Source organism: Bufo gargarizans, chromosome 5 (assembly GCF_014858855.1).
Source record: "Bufo gargarizans isolate SCDJY-AF-19 chromosome 5, ASM1485885v1, whole genome shotgun sequence".
NCBI classification, from domain to species: domain Eukaryota; kingdom Metazoa; phylum Chordata; class Amphibia; order Anura; family Bufonidae; genus Bufo; species Bufo gargarizans.
The window spans coordinates 43,216,261-43,230,070 of NC_058084.1; the positions used below are offsets into that span (position 1 = coordinate 43,216,261).

A 13,810-nucleotide genomic window follows, 5' to 3' on the forward strand; every position below is an offset into this window, starting at 1 on the left:
GCAATCCTTTTACAAAAAAAAAAAAATCCCAAAATATATATAAATCAATATTTTAATGGCTGTGGTGGAATGTCCATACCCATTCATGTAAATGCTTACATTCAAATGCTCCCCTGTTTTGTTTTAATTTTTTTTATAAAATGTAACGGGGGATTTCTTGGAACAAGCCTAAGAGATACAGTACTTATTTGTACTTATTTCACTTATGGCAATGGGTACGTCATGATTATGCCATATGAATCACATGGACTGTAATTACTACAACCTCATGAATATGATTATATACACTATACTTACTGTTCTGTAGTTCTCATATTGTCTTTACTTTCTTCACAGCAATATCATGTGGGATTCCAAAGGCTCCTGTAAATGGAGGCATATTGACGACAGACTACTTAGTGGGCACAAGTGTCACCTATTTTTGCAATGATGGATTTAGGTTATCATCCAAAGAGCTAACGCAAGCTGTATGCCAGCCAGATGGCACGTGGAGCAATCATAACAAAACACCTCGCTGTGTAGGTAGGTGCCACCAACAGCTTTATCCGTAAGATTTTACACTATCAACATATAACTGAAGTTAATTAGCATTGTGCTTTATAAATCTGCAGCACGCGAGAGAGACACTTATGGCATTATCAGTTTTTATTTCTCACTTTAAGAACATTTGTAATTGTGACACCCATCACTTTCACTGTTGAGTATAATGTTAGGCTCTGGGTTTCTAGTATTTTTAACAAAAAGAAGACCAGAGTCTGTAGCTCTGGTCTGGAAATTCTGGATAGGTAAGGGTACTTTCACACTTGCGTTTTTCTTTTCCGGCATAGAGTTCCGTCACAGGGGCTCTATACCGGAAAATAACTGATCAGGCATATCCCCATGCATTCTGAATGGAGAGTAATCCGTTCAGTTTGCATCAGGATGTCTTCAGTTCAGTCGTTTTGACTGATCAGGCAAAAGAGAAAACCGTAGCATGCTACGGTTTTATCTCCGGCGAAAAAAACTGAAGACTTGCCTGAATGCCGGATCTGGCATTTTTTTCCATAGGAATGTATTAGTGCCGGATCCGGCATTCAAAATACCGGAATGCCGGATCCGTCCTTCCGGTCTGCGCATGTGCAGACCTTTAAAAATGAAAAAAAAAAAAAAACGGATCCGTTTTGCCTGATGACACCGGAAAAACGGATCCGGTATTGCAATGCATTTTTCTGACTGATCAGGCATTTTTCTGACTGATCAGGATCCTGATCAGTCTGAAAAATGCCTGATCAGTCAGAAAAAATGACATCCGTTTGCATACAATTTGCCTGATCAGGCAGTCAGTTCAGGCAACGGAACTGCCTGCCGGAATCAAGCAACGCAAGTGTGAAAGTAGCCTAATCATCTGATCGGTGGGGGTCCGACACTCGGGGCCTTTGCCAATCAGGTGTTTGAGAAGGCACTGGGGCTCCTATGAGCAGCGCTGCCTTTTTACATCTTACCAAGCACAGCTCCGTACATTATATAACAGCTATGCTTGATATCATGCTCAGTCCCATTCACTTCAATGGAGCTGAGCTGCACCTAGGCCACATGACCAACGAACATGTCATCACTGGGCTAGGAAAAGCTGAGAGAAGGCTGAGATGCTCCGGCGAACTCTGCTGCCTTCTCGAACAGCTTATCTGTGGGGGTTTCAGGTGTTGGACCCCCCATCCCGATCAGATACTGATGATCTATTTTGAGGATCCATATTTGGCTTTGGTTCTGAGGTACCACTTGGACCCAAAGCTGAATTCAGGATCCAAGTTTTAAAGCTTTCCACTTTAACAATCAAATACCGAAGATATTCAACAAAGTCTTGTATGACTTCTCAAATAACTAACTTCACCTCATCGAAGTCCGTACGTTTTAATGACGTACAGAGACGGATCTCCGTACAGCATTAATCCGAAGTTTTGAACAAAGCGACTTCAGATCTGTGTTCCGAAGCTCGCTTCGCTCATCACTAGTCATCAGTATTAAAATTGTGGAAAACCCCTTTAAATCAAACTAGTCATTTATGTATTTAAGCCTCTGGTCCAGTGGGCTGTCCCGCTAAGTGATTGACAGCTATCTCTATTGGCACACTCAGTCACTGAGTAGGACTGCCCACTGGACTCCTGAACCCAGAATGAGCAGAGGTTTACCTGAATAAATAACAAGTTTCACTGAATCCATTCCCACAAATCTACTGATCAATCTTCTCTGTAGAACCAATGCAAAATCCCAGGAATTCTATTTTACTTCTGCTAAAGGCATTATATTATGGAAATTTCCAGAAACTCTTCTTTAAGCCTTCTAATTAGGTCAGTTGATAGGTTTCTCAGGTCTCTCCAGTTTGACTCTTCTCTTTAGTTCACAAGGCAGGTAAGAAGAAAGGATCTTTACTGCGCTAGAATGGATCCATTAATTGGATAAATGAGTTAGGTTATCTGCTTTGATTTCTGCTTAGGTCTTTCAACTGCATGACTAATGAAGACCCAAGTATTCTTGAAAGCCTACTTTATTAGCCACTCTGATGCTGGAGGAGTCGTTGACTGATGAGATGAAATATGATGAAAGACCCTATGGCTAGAACTCATTAACCTGGGATACACGTGTATACTTCCACGTTGCTAGGGAATCAGGCTGTTGTGGTTTTTATCCTAAAGTTTCTTTCTTGGTATTAACAAGTGTGACCAAGCCATTTTAGATCTAGGCCTGCATAACTGCAAAAATACCAGCCATGTGTTATCTGTACCCTATTCAATCAATATACAAGAAGAATTTGCACACTGACTTAGGCGTCAGGTGTACATCAAGAAAGTTTATTTATCTCCTATTTCCATGGGCTGGACCACTCATTGATGTGAATGAGCATTATGTAATACCTCATTTTACCTGTGGTGGCACTGCATTGTGGAATTTAACACTTAAGGTCCTATTATATGGACCAATAATCAGGTCAATTATGGGGGATGAACTTTTAGGGTATTGATGATCACCCAATGAATGAGCAAACACTTGCTCATTGGGTGATCATGTTGTTCTGCCTGCACTAAAAAATATATAAAATTACTGTCTAAACGGCTTTCTGCTGCCCAGGAATAATAGTTTTCTATAGGGACATCCTATAGTGATTGCATGTCCCCATACAGCAGAGGTGATTGCTACATGTAAATGTACCCCTCATTTCTGCTAACAATCAGGCCATTATGGGGAAAGTTTATGCCACTCCTAATAACTGCCTGATATATCTGTCCATCCAAAAGGACCTTCAGTGCTAGATTTTCCCACAGATTACAGCTGATCTGTGGTGGTCCTGATGGGTGGGTCATGACAAACACTGCCAGGGAGGGATCTAAGTGCATGAGCAGGCTGCAGGAGCGACCTGAAGGCACCCATAAATCCCTGGATTTGCAGGCACCTTGTAGATTAGATGTTGGGGGTAGAGAGGGGACCTACTGTATATTGTGGGTAAAACAACTTTCAGATTTTCTTCCCAGAATAACTTGAGGGATAGTGTTCTCTCAACTTACAATGGGCTCAGGTTATGATATATTCAGCATACAATAGTCTTTCCTAGGCCATTATAACTGGAATCCTCATTCAGCATACAGTGCCTCAGGCAGCCCAAATCTATGGAATGTGAAATTGGCTGGAAAATCTAACTATTTGTTATGGTAAAATTTATGCAATAGTATTTGTTCTAATATAATAAAACGCAATTATTCTTCTTTAAAGTTGTGACTTGTCCAAGCATAAATTCTTTCACCTTGGAACACGGGAGATGGCGCATTGTCAATGGATCCCACTATGAATACAAGACAAAAGTCGTCTTCAGCTGTGATCCAGGTTACTTCCGTCTGGGACCAGCGTCTATTCAGTGCCTTGCCAATGGGACATGGAGCTGGAGAAACGAGAGACCACGCTGCCAAAGTATGTACAGAATTTTTTTTTACATAGCTTACTTTTGGAACAGTAAATGATGCATATGGGAAATTATGAAATAGGAAGTTTTTTTTTTTTTTTTTTTTTTTTTTTAAATGATTCCAAAACATATGTTATCAGAAATCGCATAGATCCTTGCTTGGTGCTCAGCTCACGTTTCGTGTGTGGTATTTGAGTTTGACAATGTTGCCTTTGAAGCTAGCAGGCTCATTCTGAATTCTATTGCCGACCCTCTTGCCCTTGGGAAGTCCCTAGAAACAGCTTCAACGGTGTCTGCTTTTCAGAAGTCAGCACACGGCTGTCAAATTCTTCACAATATACATAGCATATGAAGTAGTTACAGTATGTAGATGATTTTTTGGATGGTACACGGATATTTTGTTGCCATTGTTTGTTTTTCACTAGACCTTAGAAATATTGAAATATTGATCATGATTAGAGATTAGCGTATTGAAGCTGACGAAGTGGAATTCGATCCGAATTTCAAGAATTATTCGATTCGCACCGAATCCGAATTTCCTCACGTTTCATGGTACCGAATCACATTTTTTCCTAAAATGGCTGCTGCACATGTTAGGACATGGAGCAAGGAACTCTGGAAACGAGGGATCACCTACAATGCCATGCATGTAACCAATCAGCAGCCAGGCAGCCCCTGTGATGTCACAGCCCTATAAATAGCCTCAGCCACCTTGGATTCAGCCATTTTTATGTGTACTTAGTGCAGGGAGAGACGTCAGCAGGCACTAGGGACAGTGCTAGGAAAGACTTAATTGTGCTGAAAAACGATTTCCAAGTGTAGGGAAAGGATAGGGAGGAACCATTCCACAGTATTGAAGCAGAACAGGGGAGGTTACAGCCTGGGTAATAGGAACAATCCTATTACATCTTGCTGCACTGACTGCGGTTCCAAATTGCCATTATACTGCTGCTAATTTCAGGTTTGCAATAGATGATACCTCTGCAATTTCAGCAAACCGTTATAGTTATTAGGGTCTTATTAGCCCTTATGCGGTGCAGTTATATACATATGTTGTAAAGCCTTTTTGTGTTGTGTATTAGTAGGGAAAAAAGGGCTTATTAGCCGTTGTGTGTTGTAGTGAGAAAATGACAGCCCCTTTTTTGCGAGTATTAGTGGCACAAAAAAAAATAATATGCCGTTCACGACCACAGTTATAATGTTCTAAAGCCTTTTTTTGGCGTGTATTAGTGGGGGGGGGGGGGGGAAGGGGCTTATTAGCCGTTCTGCGGTGAAGTGAGAAAATTACAACCCTTTTTAGTGTGTACTAGTGGCAAAAAAAAAATATATTTTTTGCCATTCATGGACGCAGTGATATGTTCTAAAGCCTCTTTTTGGCGCGCATTAGTGGGGCAAAAGAAAAAGGGCTTATTAGTAGTGATGAGTGGCATAGGCAATATTCAAACTCACGATATGTCGCACATTTTTGGGTGAATATTCGCCATAAATTTGCAAGTTCGCGAATATCAGCAATATAATATATTCTCGATAAAAATTTGCGATTAGAATATTTGCGATCAACACTAAGAGGTAGGAAACTTTCCTATTGGTTGCAAGGGATGTTGCCAAATGCTGATATTCACGATAAGTTCGAGATTAGAATATCATGAATATATAGCACTATATTCTAAATATTTGCGAAGTCTCAAAGTGGCGATATTCGTGATAAAATTTAGTGATTTGAATATTCGCACTCAACACTAATTACAATGCCTGGACACAAAATAAGGGACCAGGTAACAGCAAAGGTCACACAGATCCACATCGCAAACCTAACAAGCTCTTTACAATGCATGCTGAATTAGAGGTCGGATGGAGCCCCAGTTTAATCCCTTACACAGCTACAACCCAGGTAACATTGTGCTGATTAGAGACAAACAAACCTATTAGCATATTCAGAGATTTGTTTCGAATCTCCCATATTTTAGGCACCGAATCAAACCCGCATGAATGAATCGCACAAATCTTGTAAATCAGTGCCGAAAACATAAGCAATCTGTTCTGTCACCACCAGGCAGGAGGAAATTGCAGTCAGTTGCGGCCAAGCAATAACCGCAGTTTGCGGAGGCAATGATAAAAGTAAATACAGATACACCTGACACTGTATCAGACCGAGGGAATAAGTGAGGGAAAATTAACAATACGTGATAAGAGTTTTTCATTAAAAAAATCTGTGTTTTAGAGGACTAGAAGGGGATTATATACCAATTTCCAGGGCAGTTGGAGCAACTTTGCACAGAAGGAATAGATTCATACCTGAACCAAACTTTTTGAAAAATTTGTCGAATCCGAAACAAACCAAATCTTGGAAAATTCGCTCATCTCTAGTTATGATGTATAACATGCAACATTGTATCTTTTTTTTTTTTTCAGTTACGTCATGTGGAGAACTTCCTGTGCCACCCAATGGAAAGAAGATTGGGACACAAACAACTTTCGGATCCACAGCAATATTCACGTGTGATTCTGGGTACATGCTGGTGGGGTCAGTTGTGAGAGAGTGCTTGTCTTCTGGACTTTGGAGCGGCACTGAGACAAGATGTTTAGGTAACATTTCTATAGTTTTCATTTCACAATTTCACAAAGAGTATCTGGAGTCAGGTGTCTACCTATGGGGAGGGGGGGAGGGAAAAAGCTGCAGAAGAACCTGGAGTCTAATTGGGCTGAAAAAGCCATTTGGCACATAGGAGGATCTTAGCGTTATAAATGAAGAGTGATAGGGAGGGGGCCATTACTGATTTTGCATTGAATCTAAGAGCTTCAAATAACATGTTTGTCTGGATTTGAATATAGTTTAGACTATGTTCACATCGGAAAGGCAGCATTTATGCTGAAAAGATGTCAGATCCTAGTCGGGTCATTGTATAGTGAATAGAGATCTGGCACGGTAAGGTGGTATCCAGCTATGCCCGATACAGTTACTCAGTCTGTTCCTCTGCCGGAATAGACTGCCAGATTACCTTTAGCGCAGATGTGAACCTGCCCGTAGTGTTCATACAAATAAAGGTGTTCCATTTTTTTAGATATTTAAAGGATAACTGTCACATTTAGTCCCTAATTTCAATTTTCTGATATTTAGTTACTAATAACATGATATTCCAGAATCAGTTACTATTAGACTGACTTACCTCATATTTAATAAGATTCAGCCCTTAGCAACCAGTCTGCATAAAACTGCAATTTCACTATTCAGTTAAGATGGCCGCCACTGCCCTCACCCTGAGGCTAATCCGGCCTGCCCTCACTAGCCAGTAACAATAGCCCCCCAAAAGTGTCAGTAACCAGAGTCCTTCCCCTAAAGGGTTAATCTCCTGCAGCACAAAGGGGTCCTCTTACCACATGTTGCTTTCATTTATACACTAAGCAGATGGCAGATCTCCCTTCCCTGGTCTGCGCTGCTCCAACTCTGCATTTTCCAGCTCTGCTGAGTAAGGGAGCATCTGCCAAGCGCAGGGACAGGGAGAAGTGCACACAGTCCAGGCACTGTTATCAGCTGCTGGGGAGGACCTGGCTTTAATCATTTACTTACAGTCCCTGGCTATCAGTAATGTGACCCTGCACGCAGCCTGCTTCTGCGTCCTCCGTCCTTCAACAGATAGACGGACCATGCCTAGCAACCCTATTTTAAGCACAGGTAAAAATAGGCAGTATAGGGAACAAAAATGTGGAATTAAGGGGTAATTGAATACACAGTGAAAAGTTGAAATAGGGCCACAATCCAATACTCCCAAAAAAATAAAAATATGACAGTTATCCTTTAAAGAGCACCTATCAGCAGGATCAAACCTATTTAACCGCAAATTAAGGCTTAATTCAGTGCAATGAGGGGTGTGGCCTAGACCCTTGGTGCACCTCAGTTTTTCAGCTTTTCGGTGATCACCAAGTCCTTTAGTGCATTGAAGTCATCATTTGCATAAAGATTAAGGGGCACATTTATTAAGACCAGCATTTTAGACGCCGATCTTAATATATCCCTTTAGCTGGTGATGGATCCGTCGAAGTTATGAAGAGGCCCCAGCCTCTCCATAACTTCAGCACATCCAGTGCCAGTTTTCAAATATAAGACCACTTTCATGCTATCTTACATTTAGACCATTTTCTATGCCTGATACAAGCGTAGAAAATGGTAAATAAATTCCCCACCCAAACCACGCCCACTTATTTAGACCTGGCATGAGCGGGGCAAAGTCGCAGGCTGCGGCTCAACTAGTGGCGCTGCTCCTTAAATACGCCTGATTTAGGTGTATTTCTAAATGATAAATAACCCCCTTAGGGCTCTTTCACACGAGCGGATGCCGTGCGGGTAATCTGCTGCGTGAAAGAGAGCCAAGCCGCAGAGACACGGAGCATTAACATGATTGATAAGTCTCTTTGTCTCTCTTTGATCTTTTTACTACAAAATTACAGTGACATACAGTTGTCACTGTGATTTTGTAGTGAAAAGAGAGGCAAACAGCATTATCAATCATGTTAATGCTCTGTGCCTCTACTGTCCGGGAAGGGGCTTGGCTCTCTTTCACGCAGTGAATTCCACGCACGGGATCCACTCGTGTGAAAGAGCCCTAATTTTAATTTTTTTTTGCAAAAATGCTATCATTGTGTAAAACTTAAATAAATAAAAAAGGTATACATATTAGGTATTGAAATGTCAGTAACGATCTGCTCTATAAAAATATCACATAACCTAACCCCTCAGGTGAACGCTGGAAAAATTAATAAATAAAAACGGTGCCAAAATTACCAATTTTTTTGTCACCTTGCCTTAGAAAGTGTAATAATGAATGATCAAAAAAATTATCTGTACCCAAAAATAGTACCAATAAAAACGTCAACTCTTCCTCCAAAAAACTGAGTCACAAAAACATATATTTTTTTCATAAATGCTTCATTATATAAAACTGAAACAAACAAACAAACAAAGACAGTAGACATATTTGATATCATTGCGTCTGTAACAACCTGCTCTATAAAATTAGCACATGATCTACTCTGTCAGCCATTTTTTGGTTACCTTGCCTCACAAAAACATAATATAGAGCAATTAAAAATCATATGTACCCCAAAATAGTATCAATAAAACTGGCACCTTATCCCCTATTTTCCAAAATGGGGCCACTTTTTGGGAGTTTCTACTGTAAGGTTGCATCAGGGGGGCTTAAAATGGGATAAAAAAAACAATCCAGCAAAATCAGCAAAAAACATATGGCGTTCCTTTCCTTCTGCGCCCTGCCATGTGCCCTTACATCAGTTTACGACTACATGTGGGGTGTTTCTGTAAACCGCAGAATCAGGGTAATACATATTGAATTTTGTTTGGCTGTGGACCCTTGATGTGTTAAAAAAAAAAATGGATTAAAATGAAAAATCTGCCCAAAAAGTAAAAGTTTTACATTTCATCTCCATTTTCCTTTAATTCTTGTGGAACACCTAAAGGGTTAACATAGTTTGTAAATTCAGCTTGGGTGTAGTTTTTACAATGGGTCATTTATGGGGGGTTTCCACTATGTAAGCCCCACAAAGTGACTTCAGACCTGAACTGGTCCTTAAAAAGTGGGTTTTGGAAATTTTCTTACAAATTTTATGAATTGCTTCTAAAATTCTAAGCCTTCTAACGTTCTTAAAAAATAAAATGACATTTACAAAATGATGCCAACATAAAGTAGACATATGGGGAATGTTAAGTAATAAATATTTTATAAGGTATCACTTTCTGTTTTAAAAGCAGAGAAATAGAAATTTTGAAAATTGCAAATTTTTAAAAAGATTTGGGGATTTTTTTTATAAATAAAGGTGTAATATATTGACTCAAATTTATGACTATCATAAAGTACAATGTGTCATGAGAAAACATTCTCAGAATGGCTTGGATAAATAAAAGTGTTCCAAAGTTATTATCACATAAAATGACACATGTTGGATTTGCAAAAAATGGCCTGGGCAGGAAGGTATAAACTGGCCCGGGGTTGAAAGGATTATTATTATTATTATTATTAGTAGTAGTAGTAGTAGTAGTAGTAGTAGAAATAGTATTATTATTATTACTTTGCTTTATAGGTGCTCATACACCTTCCACACACATTTAGGCCTCATGCACACGACCGTTGCGAATCTGCAAAACACGGATGGCGTCCATGTGAGTTCCGCAATTTGAGGACAGCCATTGATAGAACTTCCTATTCTTGTCAGCAAAACGGACTAGAATAGGACAGGTTATATTATTTTTTTTGCAGACCACGGAGTGGAGCAACAGATGTGGACAGCACATGCAGGGCTGTCTGCATCTTTTGTGGCCCCATTGAAGTGAATGGGTCCGCATCCAAGCCGCAAATACTGTGGCTCGGATTCGGACCAAAACAACGGTCGTGTGCATGAGGCCTTATCCATATGCTTACCTGCTTCACTCTGCTGACCGGTCTTCTGTTTACTATGGGCCGAGGGGAATAAGCTGTGGCAGTGACTTACGCTGGGTTCACACCTGAGCGTTTTACAGCGCGTTCAAACGCGCTGTAGAACACTCAACACATGAAAACCAATGCTTCCCTATGGCCCTGGTTCACACTTGAGCGTTTTACAGCGCGTTTGAACGCGCTGAAAAACGCCCTACGCTCAAAAAAGTTCTTGAGCTTCTTTGGGGCGTTTTGTCGTGCGTTCCCGTACATAGACTTTTGGGAACGCGCGACAATGGGCGTTCGCTTGTCTCTGTATGCGCGATTGCAAACGCCAGTACAATCGCGCATACAAAGCGCTCCATCGCGAACGCTCAGGTGTGAACCCAGGGTTACAGTATGGGCTCATTCAGATGGCCGTATGCTGTCTGCAAAAATGTGGATCAGTTTTTTTCCAGACAGTTCAGATTGTCTGCAAAAAAAAGGATTGCATTCTGCATTTTTGCAGACCCATAGACTTCAATAGGGCCACGTCCTGATTTTCACTGACAAGTATAGGACATGTTTTATTTGTTTTTCGGGGCCCCATAGAAGTGAATAGTTCCTCACCTAATCCGCAAAATTGTGGATCAGATGCGGAAAGCAACACACAGCCGTCTGAATAAGCCCTATCTCCCATGGCTACAAAGGATTGGGCAGACTGACATTCAACATGCCAGATCTTCTTTTCCCTGACATTAAGGGAAGGTTGAGATACCCTTGTACACATGAAAAACAAACTCTGCAGTTTGGCCTATCCTCTATTGTATGTTAGCGCCTTATGTGATATATACCTTATATTTTTTGCATTGCAGCTGGTCACTGTGGAACTCCTGAATTCATTGTGAATGGTCAGGTGATTGGAGAGAATTATGGGTACAGAGATACCGTCGTCTATCAGTGCAATCCCGGTTTTCGCTTGATCGGCTCATCAGTAAGAATTTGCCAACAAGATCACAACTGGTCTGGTCAACTGCCATCATGTGTGCGTAAGTAGTCATCTTGTGACTTCATCATTTCCATTCTGTTCTATGCCTGGATAAGAACGGCATTATACATGAAGAGTTGTCCCCTGGTATAAGAAAAGACAAGAACCAAGTCACAAAGAATTTTCTATCACGGTGACATAATTGTTTTGTGTTACGTTGAAAGTTTGTGGTTCTTGAAGTGCGAAATTGGGGACATTTATTAATAATGGCATAATTTGTGCCACAAAAAAATCCAAAATAGTAGTGAATTGTTTCACATCATATGTAAAAAGGTGCATTTAAAATATAAACTTTATTATCCGCCTATTTCTCTCGATTTGCAACATTTTAACGTCAATACCACTAAAATGAGACTTTTTTTAAACCGAAATATGCCATTTTAGCCAACCCTGCCAGACCACACTTACGACTTTTGAAACATATTTGTCACTTTTGAAGCATATTTGCAACATTTCTACTGGTAAATTACGACTTTTGCCTCAGACTTGGCAAGTTTTTGTTGAATGACAATTTTGTGACAAAACCCTGTTGTTTAGCTCATTGTTCCCACCAAGAGTTATTCTTTTAATAAATGTGATATTTTTTTTTTTTTTACAAAACACCACCAGATAAGCTGTCCTTATTGTCAGCAACAATTTTAGCCATAATAGGATGATAAATAAGGTGTAATATGCACCAATTTAATAGCCCCGCCCACGTTGACATTTATAACTCATATCTGGCGTGCTCTGTTCTTTATGGTGAAAATTCTGGAAAAAATGTTCACATATTTGGAGCAACTCAAACGTTATTCTTTTTGGTGTATTTTACGCCATAATTCTGGTGCAACATGCTCAGTAAATGTCCCCCAATAACTCCTCTACAGACCCTGATTCCGAAAACTGAATGTTGTATCACGGGCTGGATGTAACATAGACCTGCGGCGTAAGCATCGGCAGAAAACTGGTGTAAAAGATGATAATTATGGCCGAGCTGTTGGCCCTGCTCCCTTCCCACCTTCGTCACACCCACTTTTTGGGAAAGTGGCGAGACAGGCGGAGGAACGCCACTTGTGCAAAAAAAATTTGCGCAAGTGACGTTTAAGGAGTCGGGGGAAAAAATCACAAAAGTTGCGTATTTTAATGATAAATCTGCCACTATAAATCTGTACTGTAGCATAGAGAGTACTGGTCAGCTAACTGTCTGATAGGGTTGATCCTGTTGATTAAAATAATATTCAATGTACCGAGGGGCACATTGGGCTAGCTTAGCTCCTCCAAGTTCTAGTGCTGGCCATTTGCTTAAAGAATAAAAGTCTTTTTCTTTTTTTTTCTTAGGAACATAGCAACCGCTTTTCACAAGATAGGTATTATTTAATCGTCAGGATCAACCCTACTAGATCACATGCCTGGTTTCATAGGGCTTGCCTGCTAACAGGTTCTCTTTAAGTCCTCGTGCCTAGCCGAACGAGCAAGCTTGTCCATAGCAGTGAATGGAGAGGAAGCCGTGCGCGCATGGTCACTTTCGAAAGTTCAATAGCAGTTCGTTGAGTGTAGCTGCGCATGCTTTTTCTTTATTCACTTTGTGGCCCTATTCTTGAGATAGGAGTGGGTCTCAGAGGTGGGAATCACACCTATTGGACATTTATCACATATCCTATTCATATGGAAACCAAAAAATACAAAGTTAGACCAGCACCTCCAAACAAAGTGAAAAAGAGGGGGGGGGGGGGGGGATAAGGTGCATGCAACCATGGCTGCAATCTAAAAGCAAACTTTAAGGACTACAGGTAATATCACCAAACAAAAGGTGCTAGACCCAAACTGCCATAATAAAACTGCCCTCTTTATTGAAAATTCATATTAAAACAAAATAAAGCCACAGAAAATACAGAAGAACAATGGGAAAACCAGGGATATCAGGTGAACGCCACCATAGCTGCAATGGAAAAGCAAATAATGACTACAAGTAGCAGCATGCTGTCATGCACAAAGACACATGCAAAGACCAGAAACACAAATAAATGTAAATTGCATTACAGCAATACTTACTATATGAAAATAAAATTGCCATGCAACTGAACAGCCAAATTTCACATTGTTTGGAGGTGCTGACCCAAATATATATTTTTTGCATTGGACATTTACCCTGGGTTCTCACCTGGGCGTTTTACAGCGCCTACGATCGCGCTGTAAAACGCCCGACGCGCAAAAAAGTTCTTGAGCTTCTTTGGGGCGTTTTGTCGCGAGTTCCCGTACATAGACTTTCGGGAACGCGCGACAATGGGCGTTCGCTTGTCTCTGTATGCGCGATTGTAAACGCCGGTACAATCGCGCATACAGAGCGCTCCATCGCGAACGCTCAGGTGTGAACCCAGCGTTAATCGAATGACTACCCTAGTTTGGACCTTGCACTCCTCCCCACCTTCCCAGGACTTCTAATCAGAT

The 13,810-nt window shown here is 40.7% G+C and overlaps 1 protein-coding gene across 1 annotated transcript in view; it reads left to right on the forward strand.

Moving 5' to 3' along the window:
* CSMD3 (CUB and Sushi multiple domains 3) overlaps positions 1–13,810 on the forward strand; it is a 1,090,172-nt gene that overhangs the window by 911,791 nt on the left and 164,571 nt on the right. The window contains exons 48-51 of the mRNA XM_044293228.1: positions 337–522; positions 3,745–3,939; positions 6,344–6,517; positions 11,211–11,384. Coding sequence (XP_044149163.1) covers positions 337–522; positions 3,745–3,939; positions 6,344–6,517; positions 11,211–11,384 — 729 coding nt within the window. The remainder of the gene's footprint in view (positions 1–336; positions 523–3,744; positions 3,940–6,343; positions 6,518–11,210; positions 11,385–13,810) is intronic.